Source organism: Sycon ciliatum, chromosome 5 (assembly GCF_964019385.1).
Source record: "Sycon ciliatum chromosome 5, ocSycCili1.1, whole genome shotgun sequence".
Classification (NCBI taxonomy): Eukaryota; Metazoa; Porifera; class Calcarea; order Leucosolenida; family Sycettidae; genus Sycon; species Sycon ciliatum.
Window position 1 is genome coordinate 27,989,444 of NC_088647.1, and position 26,563 is coordinate 28,016,006.

Consider the following 26,563-nt stretch of genomic DNA (forward strand, 5'->3'; position numbering starts at 1 on the left):
TTAGTGTGGTACGGTCAGCCATCTGAAGATAAAGTTACTCGTGGAGGAGGGGTGGCTAAGCCGAATTTGTTGGAAATTTAGAGTCCAGATCAGTGTATTATATTGGTTCATGGGGTACTTTGGGCGAAACGTGGTACGGTCAATACCATAGTGACCGTACCGTGTCCGACGCCCCTGGTCCATCATGGAAATAAAGAATAATAATACTGGCCAAGACAGAGTGTGCGGTCTTCACCTTCTGACCCGCCCCAGTCCAGAGATGTCGCTGATATGAGCATGCACAAGTTGGAACAGGCTCACGAAAACGGCTCTATCTGCCTTGGATGGTGCTCACCGAACACCGCGGAGATGAGAACCTGCAGAGATCTCTAAAAGCAATTCCAAAGTATCTCCCTTCAGGTACTAGGTGCAGCAGTATGGTCTTTGAATCCGGAGGAAAAATCGAAGTAACATTTCAGGGGCAGCTATTCTAATGCTAGAATAACTAGGAAAGTCGGCCTAGCAGCGGCACCAGCAACGACTTGTCCTCAAAGTCAGTATGAAGCCACGGTCTGGCTGTACATGCATGTATCTATTGTGTGTATTGTTGAGTGGACGTATGTACGGCCAGACAAAAGAACAAAGACGGTGCAGTTAAAAAAAAACTGGTCAAGATGTGCACCGTGAGCGTGGCAGTGGCACTAGAGAATAGACCAGCGTTCCTACTATCTATAATTATGAACCACGTTAGTGCTAGTCTGCTCAGGAAAGCCCAAGAAAGCTTACTACTGTTTTTAAAAAAGAGGAAAAAAGCATTCAAAATACTAGGTATCAGGTAACATCTTGCATGGCAGATGGAATAGATTACTTCAAAAACAGTATAGTCTCATAAAATTAAAAAGGAGAGAAAAAGAAAGGGACTGGTAGGGACATACCGCACGAACTTTACGTGTGCCACTCCAATTTAACTCTTCTCGAGTCTTGAGCCACTTGGAGATTATTTGTCAGACTCGTGCTAGAGAGATATGCCTCAACCCAGTCCTCAACCTATTATCATAAAATAGAAAATGTTCTGCCAATGACTGATCGACAAGGACAAACTTTGGAGAGAGAGAGAGAGAGAGAGAGAGAGAGAGAGAGAGAGAGAGAGAGACAGACAGAGAGAGAGAGAGACAGAGAGAGAGAGCCAGACAGTGGGAGAGACAGACAGACAGACAGAGACAGACAGACGTACAGACAGACAGAGAGTAAGAGAGAGACAGAGAGAGAGCCAGACAGTGGGAGAGACAGACAGACAGACAGAGACAGACAGACGTACAGACAGACAGAGAGTAAGAGAGAGACAGAGAGAGATGGTATTTAAATATGGAGTCCTAGAAGGTCAAAGACACCAAATAGGGCCCATGCACTAGTGTGCACACAGCTGGGCTGCTGCACAGTATCATCCTAATTGATCACTTCCAAACTGAAACACATCTACTTGGTTTGGTGCGAAGCCAAACGAGTCCACCAGCACTATTGGTACATCCTGTGAATATCTTTTGTAGCTCATTCCACCTTCCAGGCAGGTCTTCCTTGCCACCGATTCAACAACCATGGCCTGGGTAGGTACAATGGTAGAGAACCTAGATCATCTCCACACCCTCATCATCCTCGCATTCATTGTCCGCCATCACTTCCATGTCAGAGTCGTCGTCACTGTCTCCCATGCCGTGCCAGCCGTCGGACTGGCAGTCCTTGGAGTCGTGCGGCGAAGTGCCGTCGTGCAGGCGCTGTGACTTGAGCCGGCGACGGTGATTGCCGAACCAGTTCTGCAGCTGCACGCGGCTCATGCCCGTCTCCTTGAGCAGCTGGGCGCGCTCCGACTTGGTCGGGTACGGGTGGTCCTGGTGGCTGTCCATCCACTCCTGCAGTCGCCGGCGAGCCACCTTGCATGAGAAGTAGTGGCGACGCGGCGGTCCACTCCTGTAATATATAAACAATACACACACACACACACACACACAAGAAAATACACGCACACCCAGCACGCACGCCAAGCCGCAAACAAGAAACGAAGAAACAAGGATGAGTTAGCAGTTTAGCTCTTTAAAAGTTCACACAGGATACCTGATTGCCATCAATGGACTGCAACAACATAAAGCTGCGTTACCTAGACCCAGGTCAGTAGACAGGAAGGAGACAATTTCTCCAATCAGAAGCAGGATGTGAGCCGCCGACAAGTTATTCGATACTGAGGAAATGACCCCGGCCCAGCCGAGTCCAATCTGTACAGGTGGTGAGCTCAGCATGTGATACGTACTCAAATGCCAGTTGATGTGAGAATTCAGTGTCAAAGGCTCTCATTGTAGATTTTTAAAATATATTGATCTCCCATCGAGCTGGAAGGCACTAGTCATCTAGATGTAGTTCTAGACATGACCAAATACTGAAGTATACAAATCTAGAACTATTACTTCGTAACTTGGGCAATGCTTTCCTTCCATGAAACATATTTTTTTGCGCTTTTTCGAAATATTGTCACAGGTTCCGTTTCGATTGCTTTCAGTCCACACATGGGAGAGTGTAACACCCTTCACCAATTAGATCAGTAGATATCAAACAGCTGCACACAAGCCGTGCCTGTGAAGTGCTACGACTCCTAAATACTATACAGCTATAGAACATGCAACCAATATCCTGCCTCGGCGAACAGAATATGCTGGCCGGGTTTCCAAACGAACAAGAAGCATGCTACACACACACACACACATACGCACACACACACACACACACATGCTTGCTCCCTGCCAAAAATGGGTCACGTGGATCTCCCGGGAGAGGGTAGAGCGACTCGAAAGGAATCTTGGAAAGATGACGCAACTGGCTATTGAACCGCCCAATGGCCGACACCAGCATACATCACTGTGTACATGCACAGGGCGTGTACCACCAATAGATGACAGCAATCGGTCCAAGAATTCTCCATCATTTTATCACTTGCCTTTTACCTTTGCTCTGCCCGCTCAATACTCCTGTATCTTATTGAATTATTCACCAGCTATGTACATGTATTTCACGGCAATTACATGGAGTAAACGGATGACTATTTGTATTTGCTGACACAAGACTTCACACCGGGTGGTCCCTGTGCTGTGTGATTGCGGTCATTAGCTACTTGAATACCCTACCCAGGCACACCACTGGCCGATAGAAAATCTGTGTGGGCGGAGGCATGTAATTGATGTGCTGAATGTAATTTGATACCAAGTAATTGTCATGCTGATTGTACTATTACCGCAATGAGTTCCTTGTATTTCCCCCAGCAACACAGTCACGGCCCAAGGGCATGTTCTGCACTCAGCTGCACGAGTCATGCGGCCTTCTAGCAAACTTAATAAAATGGTAATCTCCCCGTACTCTTCTCCAGGTCTTCGAGTGGTGAGATCGTACGGCTGATTCAGGCCCTTAGCACGTACAGCGAATTCTGAAGGCAGCGAGTGGTAGTGCGAGCGATTCAAATCCGACTCTGCACGCCTATGTTCCAAGAATTTACTGTGCAGATGCATGCAAACGGCCCCAGGTCGCTGGACCCTCGGACCCAGACATATAATCATATCCGCCATGACCTTGTCATGAAAAACACCACAGTTGGCTGGATCATCGAGGGGCGTCGGAAGCGGTGCGGCAGATTCAGCCAGGCCAAAGCCGCACCGATAATTCTATCCTGTGGTTTTGAAGCAATGACTTTTTGGATATGGGCTGTTTGGGCCCAATCCCCTAAACTTTCCCACCACCCGCCTTTTGATAGTCCCAGCAATGGAGAATACCTTCTGATGCCCCTCCGCTGTCATCTGCTGGAACTTTGCAGTGTCTGGAAAGCCGCTATTAGTGTTCTGCATACAGGATTGGATTGTGAATGTAATCCTCACTGGGTTCCTGCAGTCCATGTATATGCATAGTCACAAAATGACTCTCGGCAAGATCATGCCCAGCGGTATAGCAAGGTTTCGACTGTAGTTTCTAAGGGCCTGTATCACTGCCGGATCAAGTAGGTGAGCTCTACCCACAGTGAGATCAGGAAGCTGCTAGTTGTTCGACATGCCACAAGTTACATGCCGATGACGGCTTGCAAATAATTAATTGCACACACACACACACACACACACACACACACACACACACACACACACACACACACACACACACATCTAGATTGTTCATTTTCAGCTTCCTGCAGGCCAGCACTCGGCAGTAACGCGTAAGTTTGGAACAATTGCCCCCGCTAACATAACGACTGGCAGTGCACACCACTGTAGCATCTTGCACGATGTTGCCAAACAAGAAACCATGAACAAGGTGATGATCCCCACGGCTACAAGACAGAAAGTACGGGGTCCTATGGCTTAATGATGACAGTGGGCCAATACACCGCACGATACACAAGACCTTGATGAGCTAGTTACAGTGGGGATACCTCTGGCAGTGAGAAGCCAAAATCAAGTCAGAGCCATTCGAATAGCAATGTACTTGTAGCTACAATTAAAAAATGCTAGAAGGCATAGCCATCTTGCAGTGTCTTCGCTAGAAATCAGGCGCACTGTACTTGCAAGTGAAAGGCAGGGTGGTTCTATGAGCATTGTCTTCATGTTCGTGTACACCCATGCCCCAGACCAGAAACTGCACAAACACGATACTGCAGGGCCTTCATAAGTGCTGAGCACAGGAATTTCCAGGCGAGAATGCGATGTTCCTGCAGCCTGGAGCAAACTGATCAGTGCAAAGTGCACAACCATAACTATGGCAACTCCACTATCAGTGACGCAGAGCACCAAGAGCCAGTCTAATTTCGAATCTCCGGCCAATCTGAAAACGCCCCTGGCGACTTTGCCAAATTGCCTTTCTTGTTCTATGCCCAGTGGCCCTGAACACGTGCTCAGGCAAAGTAATTGCCTTCGCCCATGGCAAGACTGATACAATACATTTAGTGAGTTTTCAAGAGATCAGATTAGGCTGACCATCGCCTCTAATGAAGTTTATCCTTGGCATTGGGTTATAAGTTATAACCCATTTCCTGTAGGCAATAGTTATCATGAGAATATCAGTCAGCTCTGCAGGTTTTCAAGTTCCATTGTCACGTTGATGATATCGCAAGAATTGTAAGCCTCGAATCTCCTGGAGGAATGCCAGTACCAAGCACTTCTAAAGACGCATACCTGTAAGTTTTTATGGCTCTTAGAAGTATGATAGCTCATTGCATGTACATGTAGGTGGAATCAACCAACTTCACTACGAAATCAACGAGCAATCATTGAAATTGCCTGCTCCCAACGTGTAATGCACACTCTCTGCCAAATTGACTGACACGTAATAGGCAAAAAAGCCAAAATTTGTTGTTGGTGTGGGTCGCCATTGACATCTTAAGGGATTGGGAGAAACTTCAAACACTTTTCTGGCTGATTACCATTGAAGTTGCTACTGTTTTTTGAGTTTTACGTAATCAAGTAGCGTGCTCCAGTGTACTTTTGATTTGAGTTTTCATCAACTTGTCCAATTTCTTCTTCATGCTATTGGCAGGGCGGGAGGGGGGGGGGGGAGAACAGGATAAGACGCTCTTCATAAACCTCAAACCCGAGCGAATAATAATGTTGCACGGAAAAATCGACGTCAGTGCTATTTTGGAAAGAAATACAGACTGAGCAGCCTGAGTGACGCCATGTACTACTACGATTAACTGCAGCTGCCCTTCACGTCATGCTGATATTCTCAGTGCCTGTGAAAAGTAACATGCTGACTTCTCCTTGTCGTTCCGATCAACGCACTGATACCAGTTGACAGCGGGGAAAGTACTCCGTGCAAACATACATGTACATGTACACAGAAGCATTGTTGAAGGAAGTCACTTTCTTTCCCGCGAGATAACCCTTTCCTGTAGTCTATGTTCGTATGGCCCTATCTGAGTTTGGTGCTGTGAGACATGCTGTGTACCGGCCACCAGCCGTGGCTGATAACTGGTGATAACTCCAGTGTTCACCGTCTTTTCGTGGTGCTGACAGAGTGACAGGGGAACGAACATGGCCAGACCTCATCCAAAGTCACAATCGTCAACCCAAGCCCCGTGCAGTCATAGCATGGGAACCGACACGCCTGGACTTCAGTGGTAGTCAGAATCGTCAGCCCCTCTCAGTTCAGCACTGTAGCATGCATGTAAGCGGCAAAGAGAGGGAGATATGCCGCAACAGGCCGCGTGACACTATCCTTATGATCTGTCATGGCTAACAGGAAAACAGCCTGGGAATTAACTGAAATAATTGCTGTTTCTGTACACAGAGAACACGAGGGGCACTACAGGTCTGCTGCGAAATGAGCTGTGCCTGGCTTCATCAGAAACATGGCCTGGAATGCACTTGATTAGGATATGCAGGTGTCTCATCAAGGGGTTGGCTTCCCAGAAATATGGACTTATGCAGATAAGTCCTGTCAGGTTCGAGAAAATAATCAGCGCAAGCATACGGCAAGCATCTTGCTACTCCCTGCAGCACTTACTCGACTAGACAATGATCAGGCTAGCTAGCTGTTGACCTTGCAATTAGCATGTTGTTATGCATAGTACCCTGGTGACAGCATCTTCACTGTGTGTGTGTGTGTGTGTTTGTGTGTGTGTGTGTGTGTGTGTGTGTGTGTGTGTGTGTGTGTATGTGTTTGGGTGTGTGTGTGTGTGTGTGTGTGTTTGGGTGGGTGAATTTGGGTGGTGGTGGGGGGGGGGATTGTAGGTCTACTGAAACTATGATCTAGGCACTACCCAGCATTGGAGCTCCATGCTGAGTGTGGCCTTATGCAAATACTTTAAATCTCTCTGGCGGCTTTGGGTTCACTGACACATCTAGTTTTGGATGGATGATTGCTAGTCAACCGTGCTGGTTTCTAGTTTTCATTAGTTTCCCGGGCGCAACCTGCCTAGCAAGCTCTTCACACATCTGCATGCCTGACTGGGTTTTGCCACTTGAAACACGTGACGTGGCGTGCAAACTGCAAACGGCCTTCTGTCAGTCACGAGCAGAATGCAGCTACACGTACACGAATGGTTTAGCACACGCACCTCCAGGGCCCAATGCAATCAAACAGGACAGACTGAGTTTGTCACACCGTTGGCCCTGTGCAATCATAGGCTGTGTATGCCAGGCACAACCGGTAAAGTTCGTTGAAAGCAACCTTCAACGCTTCCCTGGTACCACCGCCCAGCAGCAGTGCAACCATGTTTACACCGTGAACAAGACCAAGGTGCTTTCCAGGGTTAAGCATTAGCCAATCAGCGAACAGATAGATTCCCCCTGGGAGTTTTGGTTATGCCAGGGCACCATAGACAGCCCAGGGCATATCCCAAACGCTCCAAGAAATCAGGCTACAAGCTAGCACAACTTACACGCATAGCATGTCGCTTAGCTCATTAGAGACACCAAGTGAAGTCACGTAGAAATGTGTTGGTGGCATGCTGCACATGCCTTGCTGGCCATAAGACAGGTGCTGGCCTCACCTGGCCGTTGTTTTAGCCATCATCTTGGTCACTTGGTTTACGCAGACACTATGTGTGACAGATATCTAGTCTGATGTTCCCTTGTGCTGTGCCTCAGACTGGTGACAAGATACTGAGCACTCCCTTGATGATGGCGAGAGAGAGGGGGGGGGGGGCTTTATCGAAGCAGATAGATGCGGTGAATTGGCTTGTCAGCAGCACGGCTGTCTAGGATGCTCCTTCACCATACTAGGTACACTACCGATACTCACTTCTCACCGTGCGCAGGTACCAGACATGCCTAAACAAGCTGCTAGTTTATCACTCTTCCTATGGCAGTTTCCTACCCCAGTCTTTCTTATGCGTGTACAGATACACACTGAGACATGCACGGGCACATGTATATTAGCAACAAAACCATCGAGCCCATCGAAGATCAAGGATGTACGCTCGCTTCAATTTCGACTCGGAAGCTCTGCCCACAATGCATGTACATCACGGCTTAGAAAAAAGTGGTAGCAGGAACATAGTCTCCGTAATTACACTCCATAACTACACTAACACGTACAGGTGGCCTCTAGAGATGAACAGATACTAGTACCCAATTTAAATTATCATTGCGAGTGGGTCCGTCCCACCGTACGGTACGGTTACACTTCCAGGAGCATTACGACCGGATCATTTACCGTTTCATGCACTCTGTCTTGCTGCAGCCACGAAGCCAGAAGAAAGTGCCCAATCAAACATCAATAAAACAATACATCCTTCTGTATTTTCATCCAGCCAACGCAAGCATTGTGCCAGTGAAGTGCTGGTGGCACGGGAATGCCCTGTAATGTTCTGTCACTTGACATGGGAATGGAGTTCTTCAGAGCTGCTGCAGTCACATAATATTATAACAGGGAGGAGTGAAGTTTGATGACTGGCTGCATCGCTACCCCATGCCCAAATACCAGCTTGTCACCAGTTCTCAAGTGCGCCAGCAGCCTACTCGGCCAGGCTGCTGGATGGCCAGAGTACTAATGCATGGCTGAAGCAAGAGACCTCTCCACACCTGGCAACTGCACTGGGCTACCAGCCTGCAGTCTCCTGTCAAACCACTTGACTACAATTACAGGCCCTGCACAGGACAACCCCTCTAAGGCTCTGTTCTGGCAGAACTGAGATTGGCTAATAAGACCTGAGAAATGCCTGTTTTTATGAACTGGCGAGGTCCGTGTTGCCTGCATGCAAAGGCTGCCCTTCCTGCACAAGGCACCAAATCTGCTCTATGCAGCAACACTGCATCTTCCTCTGGGTTCCCATACATGCTTGACGGGTAAAAACAAAGTCACATCCTCCAAGGGGCTTGTATCATGGGCCAACACATTGCCAACCACTTGAGGTGCTCCCTCTTACAAGCCCAAGTTACACACATGTCGGACATTGCAGTGGGACGTTACAGCAGATGACGCGTGATGGTTTGTCTTTTCGGTGCGCGTATTAGTGACAATTCTCTGCCGCTTATTGAAGCGTGCTAACAGTGCAGATGGTTGAGAAACTGGTTGCATTACATGGCCAATATGGACTGCAAGGTACGATCAGCTATACAGGTCACTTTAGCATCAATTCTGCACTGTGAATTTTCACCATTTTCACCATCAATGGTGTTCCATTGACTCAGAAACTTGGATGGTTTCCCTGCTAAAAAGGGAGTTTTGGAACACCGTGTATTTCCGCCCACGATACATTAAGCTGATTAGCTTAAGCACAACAGGTATGAACCTCAATCAAGGCTGTAGTGTCAACCCTGCAACATGCAGTCACTGAAACACATTATATTGGGCATGCCTGTACATGTCCATACACAATGTATGATTTACAGGAGACTCACCGATTTGTTAGCGCAGATCTTGACCCACACGCCAGCGTACCGCAAATGGAGCACCTGGTCCGTTCAGGCGATGTCGGTTTCTCAATTGTGAACGGTAACCTTAGTGTTCCGCCCGTGCTCTTCGGCGGACCAGGGAGTATAGGCTGACGGACGGACTTCATTGAGACTCTGGTGGGAAGGCTGGCCGATGCCGCGGCGACCAACCGGGCGGACAGCGTCGATGTAGTGTACTGCGCGGCACCGAGACCGGTCATTGGCTGCAGCGTTGCCATGGTGTTCTGCAGGGTGCAGGGCACCATTGCGTTCGGGTTGCCCGGACTGAACATGACCACTGGGCTGAGTTGATGTTGCGTTGCCGTTGCAGCCGCCGACCCTGCCGACGGCGGCTGTCCTGTAGCTGCCGCCATTGGCAATGGATGCTGCTGTTGCTGTCGACCAGTTGCAAGGATGAGGTTTTTACCCGTGTGGTGGGACTGTCGAGGAATGCTGGCACTGGTGACCGCACCGGTGTCCGAAGACGGCCGCGGCTTCTGCCACTTCTCAACCATCCGCTTGCGATAGTCCTGCTGGCTCTGATCACTTCTTGAGCTCTCGATGCTAGGATTGCTGGTAGCAGTGGGCGACGTCATGTTGCGTTCGTTCGACGAAAACATATACGGTGGCTGTATGGCAACGGGGTGCAAGTACTCGGCCGAAGAGCTTCGGGAATCTCCACCTCGGTGCGGACCCACTGGCATTATCATTTTGGCATTGCGCTGGTCCTCTTCATTGTCCGTAGCCTCGTCCTTTTCTCCATGGCTGATAGAGGTTTGGATTATGCGGGCGTTTTGCTGGTTGGTTGATGGTGCAGCGACGGGACCTTGATAAATATACGTAGCACTGCTGTTGGTAGCATGACCGGGACTAAATGGTGTCTGAGCTGGCGTTGCCAATGATGGATGCTGCTGATGCTGAGGAGGAGGGGGCGCTTGCTGCTGTGCTTGCTGCACCTGTATTAGGTGGTGGCCCCCGGTCGGGGTCCGGGCGCTGCTCCCGGTCGAATCGCCCGGACTGGGCAGGAACGCGTAGCCGGGCATGGGTACGCGGATGGTGGTGGGCCATACTCCGGCTGCCTGGGCCGGGAAGCCTCCCGAAGCAGCGGGATGAGGCGCCGCGGCTGGCCAAGGGACAACCGTTGGATACCCGGTCCAGGGTTGGGGTGGTGCGGACACTGGGTTGTGCAACAGTGTTCCTGCGGCGACGATGGGAGCCTGTGATGGAGTGTGTTGGGCGAACCCCGTGGCTGGCTGGGGCCCAGCGGAAGGTACGAACGTTGCCGAGACTGCAGGTGCCATTGGCACCTTGGGGTGAGCGACGAAAGAAGGAGCGCCCTGTTGCACCCACGGCACGGACCAGAGCGCTGGATTACCTGGAGCTGCTGCAGCTGGCGATAGTTGATGCTGCTGTTGATGATGATGGACGGCAGTCATTGAGGACGATGATGAGGACGGCAACGGATCGCTCGAGGCGACTGCACACGTCTGGGTGATGAAAAGCTGTTGGGACTGGATTTGGCCGGGACGAGTCTCTCCGACCACGTCCACTTCCGCGTCTTCGTCAGCAGTAGCGGAGGAGGTGGCTCGGTTGGACGTGGGCCGCTGAGGAGGACCTTGAGAACATTCGTCCATGTGTCGCTTGCCTGCACCGGCAGATGGAGTGCGGACACGACACTCGAAATCGCTGATGGCCATATACCAGATGGTGGAGGGGATTCACCAGCTACAAAGGACAAGCTGTTGTGTGGCTGGCCCGCGCACGCGTGCTACTGTAGTAGTACTATCTCACACATACACGGTCACGCTCACATGTAGTGATGTACTTCAACCACCCTACAACAGTACAACCTGCACTGGCGTCGCATACATCAAGCCGTCCAACTCATTGACGGACTGGGCGACTCCGTGGCTACCTGCCAGAGACTTGAAGTTGAAGGCTCCGAGAAAAATAATTCTCCCAATGAACTAAGCACCACACAAACCTTCACCCTTGAACGCAGAACGCCTGCTAACGCCAGCTCATCCACTTTACGTAAAGGTGGACGGACTTCGACAGAGGACGAGAGGAAAAAAATCTCTTGCAGCCTGAACGGTATCACAGGTAAACTGAGTTTTTCCTGTGTATGTGCTTGCTGCAAAGTGCCTGATACTCTATCTGTGTTACTACCGTCTTGAAATGAAAGCGCGTGCGGGCAGCCCATTGGGTCCAGCCAGTGAGTTGGCTGGATGGGTGTCCAGCACAAACACACATACACACACATACACACCGTGTGCATGTGACGGCTACTCCACTCCAGTCCAGAGTGCTAATCTGTAAAGTGTGACGGGCAAAACTTCTGTGCTACGGATCGCGGCCTGACAGTAGTTAGTTAGTACATGCAGTGTGACTCTCACCTTTTCAGCAGACAGCAGACACGGGTCACACCATACACATGATACACGGTTCGCAACAGACGGGCAGCCGAAGCAGGGATCAGCAGCATGCAGCAGCTAGCACCATGGCATAACCATTATGACTCCACCAGACGTTGAGCCTGTGCGAGGAGGTCTAGCAGTGTGGATGATCGTTGCTCGCGCAGATACATATCGCTGTGTGTTTCTGCACCATCACGGTATTCACGACACGTGTACACTGCCCGCTCATTATGTATACGCTAACCAGCGTGTACGTAACAAGCTTCACGCGCTCGCGCATTCACAGGCCAGCCATGTTTTGCAGGCCACTGTCGCAGGTTTGCAGAACATGCATTGCACTGCGCTGGTGTGATGTTGCTCGGTATGAAAGTGTGTCCTTTGTGGATGAGTGAAGCTGTGACCTTTTGCAGGGTGTAGATCTACAGCCATCTCTCCTACCACCACCACCACCACCACCACCACCACCACCACCACCATGTACCACCTCCCCCAAGGCAAACCACTAACAAGCTGCACTTGCCTGCTCATTACGCAAGCTCGAATCGTCAGCTAGCCCGGGCATGGACTTACACCGGTAAAACGCCACGGTGTGTTTTTCCAATGGATCTGACGCCAAGGACACGGTATGGTGGATACCGAGAGATGGCGAAGGAAAAAACGCGAAACCCAATGATGCGGCCAGCGGCTGTGATACCAATTTCGGTCGATGTGATGTTACTCGGGCTTGTAGAGCCTCGGTGCCAGGTGCGGGAATGCGTGTACAAGTAGTTGCTGCTGCATGTTCGCAGCAGCAGGCGAAAACTGTTTTAGCATGTACATGTACGTCGGAAGGAGGAGAAAAGCGTATTTTGGATCTACTAGTATTAGCTCTATAGCCATCAACTGCGATACATCACCGGCCGGCTGTGAGTGCGCTTGGCTGGGAGAGGACTTGTAAAAATGATTGTATGTTTCGTTTCTGTATTAGTTTCTGGCGTGCATTGGTTAGAACTCAAGCAATCACTATCAGTATCAGTACCACTGTGCCCAGTACCACAGTGTAGTGTTGATACTACTCCTATCACTTGGACCATCGCTGACTACTTAGAACTAGTTACTTAGAACGAATACACACAGCCTGTGTCTAGCACCCGTATCTAGCTCAGCGAGCGAAGTGGGATTTCTTGGCAAGTACCCAGACGAATTTTTTTGTTTCTGCGAGATAGATAGATGTACATGAAGTGAGAGTACTTGTACAAAGTAACGCCAGTCGACAACCTTCAGGTACACATCTACATGCAGTCATCTTTATCCCACCGGCATCAAACTCATTTTGTGAAACGTGGCTGCAACCAGCTGCCTCCCATTCGTTAACTAACTTGACCACTGATGGGTCATTTGAAGCGACGTCTGTGCAAAAAAACTCGTTTTGTAACTGTGTAACTTTGTATACCGGTACATACTGCACCAGAGCGCCGGTAGCAACAGTCCATGAGCGATCGATCCTGTGCGCGTGCTATTGTTTTATGTACATGTATGTGATGAAGTGTAGGGCTACTGATCATCTTCTGGGTGCATGCTAGCCTGAGGTCCGGATGATGGCGGGGAAGAAAAAACGCTGGTGTGAACATTGCTCATTGCTATACAGACCAATCCCCAGCTTTCCAACAGTCCAAGTGCCAGAGAACTGCTAAAATCTGTCGTGCACCGCCAGCCACCCTGCCAGACCGCTAACGGAGCGTTCACAACGCCGTCGCCCCAAGGCGCTCCTTCACACGTTTGCTGATCGACCTCAGCCAGAAAGTCCCCAGGATACACTTCAAAGTCGTTTAATGTATCACCCCGTATCGGGCTGCGCGAGGAATACAAAGTCATGTAGAACACACCCTAGGCCTAGTCGATCGGGCATTCTTTCGGTGACAACACAATGGTCGGGTTGGTTCCTTCACTCTTCAGAAGCTCCGGAACTTCTCTCTGGCTGTAGTTTAGATGCATGCGATACCATCACTCGGCCTTGTACATGTAAATAATGATTGTATTCTAGGCTTGGGGCCGCTTGCATGTCATCACCCAACACTAAATTAATATCAAACACACATGAAACTTCTGGCTTGGGTTCGGCACAGGCCTCCCCGGTCGACAACCAACAGGGTATGTGTGGAACTAGATAGAGGTGGCCCGCCACACTGGGTAATACTAGGTACCGGGGAGGAGATGTTTTCGAGGCATCTGAACAAACGCAAGGCTAGCTGTCGATAGACTCCACTTGAGATACCCGAGAAACCTAGGGTCCTGGCCGCGATTTTCCAGGCGTATTTTCCTGCTGACGCCGAGGAAACAGGCGGCCTGGCTTGCCCGCGAGCCGCACGGGCAAATATTGGAAATAGCAACCCATCTATTCGGCCTTGCTAGAATTCCCCTGTACGTCAGTCGCACCATGCCCCTGACATTGATCGAAAAATGACCGAAACGCAGAGTTTTTGGCTTTTTGCAGACGATAGTCATTCACATGGGGTTCGCATTCTACACGTGCTGCGTTCTCCAGATGTAGTTATCTTGTTTTCATTGTTGTCTGTCCACACTTCACAAGCGTGTTTTACTGGTGACGCGAGTCAGGTACACGAAACACCTGACCAATGAGCGCTCGCGGAGGACATCATGACAGGGTGATAATAATTAGCAGCATGTATTTCGAAGTCTGTTTTGAGTGCATGCGCGTGCTGGCTACATGCCTAGCGAGGAATTCGGGCTCGTCATCCACTTGAAAACACTATCTAGTATCTGTTTACGATTGGTGAGTATGCATTGTGTGTGTGACATGGTGTGTATTGGCCGTGTATGTTTCTGTCTGCTCTTCGGCGTGTAACATACCATCTTGAGCGAAGGAATACGTGAGAAAACAAGCTGCACGAAACGTCTCGCTTTCTGCTCTTCTCGACTTCGTTTCTGATTTGTCGAAGACTACTCAGTAGCTGTCTGAGATTTCTGCAGTGGGTAGATCTACACTTCTCTCCCCCTAGCCCTTTCTCTATCGGATTATCCTCTATTTTTGCACAAGGTCCCTGACACACTGTGCTGCTTGACAGACGTGAGCCGTGAAGTATCAGCACGCGAGCAGTATCATTGCATGTGGTCTCCAGTGTGAAACCATGCACCTGTCTGCGAGGGTTTTCGCACCGTGAAAACGCAAGATCGTGTCCGTAAAGGGTGTCCATCACGATCACTCAGCACTTAGTCAAGCCTGTCGTCACCTGAGTCCCTGATGCTGTTAGTGCATTGCGGTATTCTGGCGATTTATGTATGTAGCTCTGCGGCCGTTGTTTGTTGCTTCACATGCTCGCGTCTCACAGCACTCCGTCACGAACGTGTATGTGTGAGTATGAGTGCATGTCAATGCCGTGCTCATCCTCGCCCGCAAACCTTCTACTTTTAGCACTGGGAGTGGGACTTTGTTTGTGGCAGGCGCGAGAATGGCGAGTAGAGATCCTTCTCCTGGCTTTGAACTACTACTACAGTACTAGTGCTTACATATATGTACAACACGTCCTTGACCTTGGTTGGCTGATGGCAGTGATGGGTGATCAGGTGGCTAGGATAGAAACACCCGTACTATGACTGAACGCATCTGGACAGGTGGACTGTCTACGCATGAGTGTAAAACGGTTATGATCTCGTACTGGCAGTGACCGCATGTAACTTCACATGCCAGAACTCCCATCATACTATCGCCAGTATCGGTGCGGCACTACGTGCTAAAAGTTGCTTTTACCTGTACAGCGATTCCCTGTACTGTAGTGTAGGCGATTTCCACTGCTAAAACACGCTCGTTAGAATACCCGGGGGAAGAGCTCTCCAACACAGAAGTCAGAGTGCAGAGCGGTAGTCGGTAGGCTGTAACTCGGACTTTCAGTGAGTGTCAACCTGAACGTGAACCGTTCAGAGCTGAGGCCAGCCGTCTCCTTCAACCTGCTAGTAGTAGTACCCTCTTCTGACTTCTGTGTTAGTACAGAGCCAGGATCATTGTACAGTCATGTACATCCACAATGGGACGTTGACGATGTGGATTGCGACTTACATGTTCGTGTCCAGTCTGTTTGTGTACAATGTAGTCATGTATTTTCGTCAGATCCAGTGTCCACCTGGTTCACCTATCACGTGAGGTGTCGCGTTACAACGCAGGTCGTCCCACCACAGATCTGTCTGCACAGCGCTCGCTGTCTGTGAGCGGGCTGGGCCCAAATGATAGGACGAGAAAGTCCAGAAGAGACGCGTGAAGTATGGCAAAGGCGTGCAAGCGGAGTGTCTGTGGAAGTCTCTGAGGAGGCCTAGACGTCGACAAGGCAGTTCTGACCTGCCCCTCGTCCAGTTCTACCCATGACAAGTGTACAATCATGTAGACCTACACTACATGTACATGACGATTGCATATTCACATCATGACTAGTACTAGTACTACAGGGCTGGCAACTGAAATCCGACTCCCTGAGCGGTGCGATCAGCTGATCAGGGGTCGGATTTCAGATGCCAGCCCTGTAGTAGATCTACATGTACGTGTTACGGTGTCCAACCATGGTCAAGGCATCATGCACCTGGAAGCCAGTAATGTACTGTATGTTTGAAAACACATTCGTGCACAGACATACACAGCTATGACGACGGTCTTGTACTAGTACTAGTACTATTCTACATGATTGTCATTCCGCCACAATCATGCACATTCCGGCAGATCCCCTTTCAAGTGTATTTCAATATTTTCACGGAACTATGCATTGAAGTATAATATTTTTTAGATGTAGATGTACATGTAGATGTATTATTACAGTAGGCATTGGCGGATAATGCTCGAAAAGCAGTGAAATTGGCAGAACCATACAAACCTTATGCCATAGTTATGGCGGGCAATTCCTTGAATTCTGCTCCATTTCTTTATCCACATACCAAACATGCATGAAACGCATCAGAAAAAGTACCGAATAACGAATTCTGCCAATTTTTCTGCCGGCATTATCCGCAAAGGCCTACATTGTATATGTATAATGTATATGTCAGCCTCTCCGCCATCAGTATTGAGTTCAAGGGCAGCCATGTGCATCACATTGTACTCCACAACGATAACGATCACGAGCGCGTTGTTTACAATGTAGGCATTTCAATGTGATCATCTACTCGCATACTGGCGGTTTGGAAAGCATGCTAAAGATTCGTACTGGCTTCAGCGAAACGGTTCACATGATTGTGACGACTACATCATACATGTACATGTACATTGTACTGGCAGATTCGTTTTTTCCAACCCACTCCCCCCGTTCTCTGTGGGATTGATCAGCCCTGACCAATAATGGAGTCAGTGTATTGTTTTCTCGCGTGCAGCGCTCATGTCTTCATCATCACAGCAATAACATGCTGAATCGACATTTATAGAGGAACACAGGTAGGTGGCGGTGAATCCCGTAGATCTACGGGGTGGGGTTTGCACAGTTTTATTCATACCAGTGTGGCTTTGCGCAATCATGATTGTATCCGCGCGGGTCTACTTTAAAAGTACATATACATGTACATGTACATGTATATGTATAATAAGTATATGTACTTGTCCATAATAACGTACACGTACTGTACATGTACATTGTACATGTAGATCTACAATGAATGGACAGTAAAGTCTGCTGTACCCTGGATAATTACATGTACTGTACATGTATGTCATGTAGACCTACAATTGACTGCTCTCTTTGCATCGCATACATGTACATGTACATGTACATGTAGATGTTCAATTATGGTTAGGGGTGAAACAATTATACCGAATACTCGAGTACTCGCTCGGTTTTTTCAAAAATAATGGCACTCGGAATAAATCAGAGTACTCGTTCATACATGTAGATTCTACATGGTACATGCGTTTACCACAGAAATCTGCAGTTTCAGAGCAGCAGTGGGCAGATATTGATGTGCAGACTGTGTGGTGAACATTTGTTCACGAGTAGAGAGAGCCCAAATGACCCACCAACCAATATACCCAAACAAAAATGACTGCTACTCGGTTCAACCCCCCTGATAATGATCAGCAAGTTCAAATTCAACTCGGTTGAGCTGCTCGTTTGCTTGTTTTAATTGTATTCTATTTTCGTCACGCGTTTTATATCGCATATGTTTTATATCGCCATCAATATCCTGTTTGGCTGTTGTCGCTTCGGCTTATGCGAAAGCTATACATGCTGTGTATATCTACATTGCATTGATGCCAACGCGGAGAAGCTTCTAATAATAATAACTCGGTTCAATCAGGGTTGTATCATTTGATTTTGGTGTGCAATTTTTAGGAGATGAAGAATACTCGAATACTGGAATATTCGATCGGAGAAAATCAGAGTACTCGAACTCGGGATCTCAGTGCCAACTTTCACCCCTAATTATGGTACATGTACATGTACATGTATATGTCGTGTCCGTGTGTTTCTATCTGTATTGTATTCCGTCTGCTCCTACATGTATCTTTGTCAAGTGTTTGCCGTGGCGTCGATGTGTCTCGTCTATGAATAGCGTTGGGAAACATATCACATGATTCATGCTGTGCTGGCTGCTCGCTCGCTTCGCTCCTTCAGCTTGCACGCTACTAGTACAGTCATACATGTATCGCAGTATATACATGTACATGTACATGTAGGTCGATGCTTTGCGTCGATCGGTTGTTGTTGTTGTTGTTGTTGTTGCTTCTCTGTTGCTTGTTACTTGGTCCTAGAGTGTAGCTTTGGTCTTCTTGTGTGGTGAGGGTGAGGAATGGGTATCTGGACTCCTGGTATATTTCCGTAAAGAACCTGGAATCGTAGAATCCTGAGATATGTCTGGCCCACTCCCCGGTCATGACATACATGTATACATGTACATTGTACAAGTATGAAGAACTTTTTGAAGAGCTTTCGTACAGTGTACTATCCAGGGTACAGTAATAATAATATCCTGTTCCACTGACAGACTACTCAGTTTACTTCGGATATTACATGTACAATGTACCTTAGTTAGCCCTTTCCCAAAGATGCTCTTTTAATTCGCACTTAGTGCTTTTCGCGTCCCTCAAAATATGCTGAAAAGTGCTCTTTTTTCAGTGAGAACCGGCAAAAAGTGCTCTTTTTTCAGTGAAGTGCTAGGGGTGCGCAGATTATTCCCGGAATAATTTGGGAATACTACCGTTCAGAAAATGTTGGGAATTTTAGGGGAATTCTATCAATTCTGTCAATTTTGACTTGCCAGAGAACAGAGAACAAGCGCGCATCGCAGCCTGATCAGCTGAGTAGATAGTAGCTGGGCACAGACTCAGTCATGTAGATCTAGTACATTGTAGTGTGCAATCATGTAGATCCTGCATGTAGTGATCACGTGCCTGACCGTCCATTTTGCATACTAAAGTCAGTAAAGAGCATGCGCAAGGCATGGTTCGCGCTGGGGTTCTTTTTTGGGGGGGAATTCTGGAGAATGTTTTCGATGTTTTGGGAGAATACTTTCGAAGTTCCACGGGAAATGCCCGAAAGCATAATATCGGGTGCGTGCGAGCATAATCCGCGCACCCCTAAGCATAGCCATGATACATGTTCAGATATGAACCCAAGCTGAGAAATGAATATGCACTCTTCCATTCATGGGTCCACGAAAGGCAAAACAGGAAGTAAAGTTCAAAAAACCCACTTTTTACAGCATTGTGTACATATACATGTACAAGCTTCACCAACTTGTTGCTCCCCCCCCCCCCCCAAAAAGCGCGGTGCCAAGGCCCATCGAGCACTCCGAAACTGTGATCGCATGCATGAGCAAACAGATTTTAGCACTTTTTCAGCTAAAAAAGCTCAAAAAGGGCGATATTCACCAAAAACGCAATTACGGGCGAAAGAAACGGGCTTTTCCAAAAAGGGCCAAAAACGGCGAAAAAAAGGGCGAGCACCTTTGGGAAAGGGCTAACCTTAGTTTCCTGTGCGAGTATTAAATTGATTTTTATGTTTCTCGACCTTGGAAGTTCTAGGTTCATTGTACATTGTACATTGTACATTGTACAATGTACAATGTACAATGTACAATGAACAATGTAAGTTACAATAGGGAAAATTCCCAGATTGCCTAGAGTGCTCAACACCACAAAATAACAATACCACAAAGGCAGGAGAGAGCAGAGACAACAGGCCAGATCACTGTTGTAACGCTGCGTTTCATGCACATATCAAAGCTAAGGCAATCCTCAGGCAACTGATAAACTGTTACTTTGCATCATCTGGCTACAAATGTATCTCTTAATTTGCTGGCAAAAAGTCCTACCTGTGTATATAGGATTTGAAAATGCGTGACCTTTATGCCGTTGTTATTGGTCATCATGAGTCATTCATGAGTCGGAATCATGACCCATAATACATGTACATGTAACAGCATAATGGTTTTCAGAGAAGCTGTAAAATTAATATCTTTGAGGCATGAATGTTTACTTTTTAGATTCATAGGACATCATGAATACCCATTTTGAGCAAGAATTGGAAATTTGAGCAGCATTGTTCAGCTGGTGTCATGGGAAGGACTGAGTCAGTGAATGTGCAAAAGAACATTACAGGTGTGGCACGGGGGTGGTTTCATGACGACATATCGCACATGCCGTCATGAAACTATCAATTTTAACTTTTAAGGATAAAACAAGGTCCAGTAAAATGTCAAATCCTATAATTATATAGGATTCGAAAAATAGGGCACAAGGGGGGGGGGGAGTCCCAGGCCAGGGTTCTCACCTCCCGTCAAATGACCCCGGATGAGAAGACTTCATTTTCATGTAGCATGAATGTACATGTACATGTACACAGTACAGTTTTTGATTCTTCAACATGTTCACAGTAAAAGAAAAAGGCCCAACCCTGCCTTGCCAGTTACATTGCACATGTACAACATGTATACATGTTATAATAAGATCTACCCTGGACTTGCAACAACCATTGATATAAGACAGATGCAGTGGAAGGATAGTAGACAGGTGCATGCCCGTTTGGCCCCATTTTGGGTGCATGTGAGCTGACGAAAAGAATGTCTGCATACAAGCGCCCTGAACAATAAACGCCGTACCGCATGCAACACAATAGGTGAATAGGTGAATACAAACATGCGTGATGGACTTGTTCACACCTCTCGGGCCTTTGCAGCTAGGATACACTAATACATGTATTAGTATTACGTGTTTTCACGCTAGTTGAGTGGTACATGTACTCAATACATGAGTATGACTATGACTATGACTGAGTACGAGTATGAGCACGTCTGGGCTCGAGGTGCTAGGCGTTAATTCAGCACACGTCAACCAGCCTACACGCTTGATGGCGTACTGACGCGTACCTCATTGCTTGGCGGTTGCGCGATGACGATCTTGCAATCAGGCTCGTATTTGCAAAAGCGTGTACACGCGTACGGGTACATGATCTCGTTTGCAAAGCGCCGGCAGGCTGCGCAGTGAGGAGTGAAGATGTGAACAAGAAAGCTACTGATGATGGCATCAGTGTGTTGGAATCGATTATCGGAAGTGCTGCGATTATCAGTTGTACAGTGTAGATCTACGAGCTGGAAACTTCCACTCGGGATGATAAAACTATTACTTATAAGCCATGCATGGTCTACATGTAGAATAGTTCTGATCATAGTGCGTGAACAGTACATGTACATCGAGAATTGCTGATGATGTCGTTGAGGCTACGAGTATCATCGATCTCACGTGCTAGATAGATGAGGAACACCTCCTTATGGCCTTGCCATGTCTCTACTCTGATGAGGTGTTTACGACTCCGTGACAGAGTGGAGTCGATCGAGTCGGTTGCCAGCTCGTGTCTGCTAGTCGAGATATCAAGCTGCACACGACGACGTACAAGCTGGTTGTGACATGCCACCAGAGTCGTGTGGTTGATGACGGGAGAAGAAGGAGGTCGCGTTGAGTCGAATCACTTCCTCCCCATAGATGTGTCCTCGCATCTAATCTGATCATAGTCACGCGAAGGTCTGCCGCGGAAGTGGTTTCCACGCTTCGTCCTGCGCGCTGTCCACTGCATATGCATAGCTGCCCCGTGTCTGCCCCCACTTCCACAGTCCTAGTGGCCCTGAGCCAAGCAGCCTCATCCAGGACGAGTCATCGTAGAGGCGTTCCGTCCGCTTTCGGGCTCGCGTGCGGGATATGGATAGCAGGTGTGAACCGCAGCAGACTTTCCATGAGAGTCTGCGCTCCGTGGGACGGGAGGCTCGTTTGTGATCGAAATAGAGTTTTCGCACCTTTTCACCCGATAGCAACAGGTGTGTAGAAACACCGGGTGTAATCGTGAAAACACAGCATGACTAAAATCCAATTGGCGAGTCAGAGTGGAAAAAGCCGGACCCTAACCATGCACGTAATGAATGCCTCGCACAAAAACATGCGCAGCCATTCTGGAAGCCACGGAACCAGCTGCGCAAGACTCACTGCACACCTGAGCGACCCTGTTGGCTTCCAGCTCTGCGTGATGCGGACACTGACGGTGTGTTTCTTTATCAGAGCCTTCCGCTTGTCCTAGCACATAAGGCGGCCGCCTATTCAGCCATCATGATTCACGACGTGAGAAAGGCACCACGCTGAACTCGAGCAAGTGTGTTAGCAGTGCGTAAGTGCAGGGATATGACAACGCGCCCCAGAATAGGACGAATTGTGACAAATAATTGCCTGCCACAAATCGATAAATCTGTGCCGATATCGGCATCTCTCTCTCTCCAATACATGCACAGGGATATGTACATACATGTACATACGACGTGCATGTCGTAATCGTGCGCTTGATGTCAGACATCGATCAACTACTTCAGTGTGTAGACGATGTTTTAAGGCAGCGAGGAAAACGGCATCTGGTTTTCATTCAGTGCGTCTGATAGAGATCGGCTGCTACGTGTCGCAACTTCCGTGACTCACACCGGCCTGAAAGAAGCAGAAACAGTAGGATGGATGAGAGGTGCTCGGCGTATCAGCATTCCTGCTCGACTCGGCTGGACGCTCAAAGGCATGACAGTGCGAGCAGAGCCAGGCCCTGCGAGACAAAAACTTTTAACCACCATCCACGTGATAATCATGTGGCTAGGTTTCTGGTCACAGTGTAAAAAACATGGAATTGCCCGCATACCGGAGGCTATAGGTGCATGCAGAGGATTTTTCCCGATCTAGACGTACTGTTACCGCCGCGCCGTTCACCGGTCGATGTCGTTTCCAGCGACAAGACCAGTGTCACGCATTGACAACGAGGATAGCCGACGGAAACGAGTTTTTATACTTGTAGGACGAATCGCATGGCGGGTCATGGAGATCTTCCGGCACGGTGAAACGGGACCAGGGCGGACGGTCGGATGCTGGTGTAACGCGATGCCGTCTTGACTGGTTGAGTCTGACCAAAACGCCACCTAGATGGGCAGTTGGGGAGCGGAAAGCCAAGACGACATATTAGTCAGTGTTCTCTTGTGGCAACGCCAGACCTACGCGGGTCTATTTCCTGCTGCTCACGCACGCACGGCAGCTAACACTCTACGCGTAGATCTACATGTACTTGTGTGAGGTATTATTACATGTACGACGAGTGTTTATCCTACACGGAATAATTCACCTTAATCGGCGCATGCTGGAAGCGGAGAACGAGGATGATCAGAGGGGCACTTCCTCTCCTGGTGTCTGGGGCAAATAATTGCCCACAACACATTATTATAGCCTAGTGTATGGGTGCATGGACAAGTAACTTAGTTTACAATGCATTCCGCACACATGCAGCATGTGCTTCTACACAGTGGAAATTATGTACAGCGCTGGCAACTGAAATCCGACCCCCTGGGCGGCGCGCCCCTCGCCGCCCAGGAGGTCGGATTTCAGTTTCCAGCACTGTTCATACCGGTATACATGTAGATCTACATGTACAGTACATGTATGTGTTAACTGTGTAGAGCAGAAACGGAGCAGACACATGATCTTGTTCTACCTTCCGCCAGTCACAGTGAAAGTGGCTATTAAACGTTATAACGCAGCTGAAGCGGAGAATTTATCAAAGGACTTTTCAAGCACAAGTCGTACAGGTGGAACACCACAGGAATCAATCATTGCATTCCAAAATAGATCTTGCTAGATGTAGTTAGCAAGACGTACATGTAGTGATGTACATGTACATGTACATGTATACCCCATGGACAGTAGCCTGATGATTGCATTGAGCAAGAAACTCTGAGTTGCGACAATTCTGTAAACCTCCGTTGTGCCTTTTGTGTGCAATACACCCCATGGACAGCAATATACATGTCCGTATCCGTGGTACATGTACATGTATGTATACAGTACTGATAATTTTTTTTTCGCCGACAATATTTGTTTTAAAGAATAGGAAAAGGCCCAACTCTGCCTTGCCAGCTATGTGGACTTACGGGGTCGCTATGGTACACCACAATGAAAAAGAAAATGTACACATGTACATGTACATTGTACATGTACTTCTAATCCTAGCACACATGTACATGTACATATACAGGTTCAGTATGAATCAAAGGAAAACACCAGTGTCCAGGACGGTTTCCGTACTAAGCAAGAGTATAATTATTATATGATCAGGGTACGTATCAGGGTATTATCCGGGTACATTTTTTTTCATCAATGACTTTTTACCTCGAATGATTCTTTACAATTTTCGCACCCTTACCTGCTTCGGTTTGGATCAGCTGGTGCAGAGTCCAACGCACACAACATCTTCCGGAACACAGTCATGTCTAGACCTTGTCTTCACGAACCAACCCCTGCTGGCGACGGACGTTCACACAGCTTGCGCTCTTGGCTCCTCGGACCATCTCATGGTTTCATGCCAGTTCGCCGTCTCATTGCCCTCGGATCCAGACCTGCCACTTCCTTCTCGCAAACCGTTCCCATATCGCTTCCGTCGAGTTCCCTCTCAGTGCTGGGACTCTATGAACGCTGATTTCTCCTGCCACGACTGGTCGTTTCTGCAACCAGAAGGCTCTCCAACTGTTGACGCCGCGGTAGATCACTTTGCAGCCGTCCTTGAACGAGGGTTCCAACAGCACCTCTCTAACTTTGCTATCGGCTACAACAACCGGAAACATTCCAACCCAATATCCTCGACATCTAGTCCCCCATGGGTGACACGGTCCCTCGTATCTGAAGTGAAGCGCAAGCGTGATCTTTTCAGCATCTACAAGAAATTCCCAACGCCGGTTAACCGGGAGGCTTACCGAGTTCAACGCAACTTCGTCAAGCACCTTTCTCGTACCTCACACCGCTCCTTTCTAAACTCTCTTTCTGCAACACTCTCCTCCCCCGATCGCCCATCACTCCACCAATTCATTCGCAACCAGTGCCGCGGGACCTCCCGCGCGCCAATCCAGTACCTGACGGACTCCCATGGCAACCGCCAGCACGATGTGAAGGCGATTGCAGACACACTGAACAAGCAGTTTGTTTCATCCGGCATTCCGGAAGATCCGAATTGGGTCATTCCATCGCTGTCCCCAGCCCCTGAACTTAGCGCACCACTCACACGCGTCGTTACCACGACTGCTACCGTCTGTAAGCACCTCAAACTCCTGAAGAATTGTAAGTCCCCTGGCGAAGATGGCATACCCAATGAGGTTCTCAAATGGCTTGCGCCATCTCTGTCCTATCCCTTGTGCCTGCTCTTTAACATGTCATATCGTACAGGAGTATTTCCGTCCGTCTGGAAATCTGCTGTTATCGTCCCGATCTATAAGAAAGGCCAACGCTCTCAGGCTGGCAACTACAGACCAATCTCTCTCCTTCCCGCTGTGTCCAAGGTCTGTGAACGTATTTTCTTTGAGTCTCTGTACTGCCACGTCACCCCAGCGCTTTCACCATCTCAATCCGGTTTCTGCCGTGGAGACTCCACAACTTTCCAACTAACACGTCTAGTACAAGACATCTACACCCAGCGGAACCTCAGGCGGCATGTTGGCATCGTGTTCTTTGACCTAGCGAAAGCTTTCGACACCGTCTGGCATCGTGGTCTGCTTGCAAAGCTAGAGTCCGTCTTCTTGGTACACGGTCCAGCCCTGCAATGGCTCTCATCCTATCTTTCCTGCCGCCACCAGACTGTCAGAGTATCTACCTCCCTATCAGACCCATTACTAGTCGTGTCTGGGGTACCCCAGGGGTCCATACTTGGGCCGCTCCTATTTCTACTGTACGTTAATGACTTGCCAGCCCTTGTACCAAATGTAAGTCTTTTTGCTGACGACACTGCTCTGATGTGCTCCGACAGCTCGGCAGACAACCTCACGGCCTCCATGCAGTCCGGGGTCAACGCTACAGTAACATGGATGGAAACCTGGAAACTGAAGCCTAACCTCGCCAAAACCGAGGCCATGTTCTTCTCTCCCTCGCCCCCCACTCAACTTCTGTATTTTCCTGGTCTAAATAGTACACCTATTAAAGTTGTTAACGAGCACAAGCACCTGGGCGTTATTCTCGACCGCCAACTCTCCTGGTCTCCACAAGTCCAGTCTGTGTGCAAGCGTGCGAGTGCGTCCTTAGGTAAGCTACAACCCCACTGCCAACACTTGAATGATAACTGCAGAAAATTGTTCTTTAAGTCGTACATTTTGCCTATATTTGACTATTGCGATATAGCTTGGTGCGGGTTGTCTCAGACTTTACTCCACAGACTGGAGGTACATCAACGCTTGCTTCTGAAAATTCTGTTTCGAAAAGACCAAACATTTGCCTCCCTTTGTCTTTATAAACTTGCTTCCACGCACCCT

General features: G+C 48.5%; 1 protein-coding gene across 1 annotated transcript; it reads right to left on the minus strand.

Annotated features, from left to right (window-relative positions):
* Nucleotides 1-428: 428 nt before the first annotated feature.
* Nucleotides 429-11,844, minus strand: LOC135818241 (uncharacterized). The gene is made up of 2 exons (XM_065331599.1): nt 9,345-11,844; nt 429-1,944 (listed from the first exon to the last, which is right to left on the minus strand). Exons 1-2 carry the CDS (start codon nt 11,072-11,074, stop codon nt 1,605-1,607), a joined length of 2,070 nt encoding a protein of 689 aa, XP_065187671.1. The 5' UTR covers nt 11,075-11,844; the 3' UTR covers nt 429-1,604.
* Nucleotides 11,845-26,563: the final 14,719 nt, after the last annotated feature.

Bases quoted from the DNA above. Each gene is read 5' to 3' on its own strand.
- LOC135818241 (XM_065331599.1), bottom strand. From the start codon at position 11,074: ATGGCCATCAGCGATTTCGAGTGTCGTGTCCGCACTCCATCTGCCGGT. The intron at 1,945-9,344 runs GTGAGTCTCCTG...TATATATTACAG, and splicing joins AGATCTGCGCTAACAAATCG to GAGTGGACCGCCGCGTCGCC.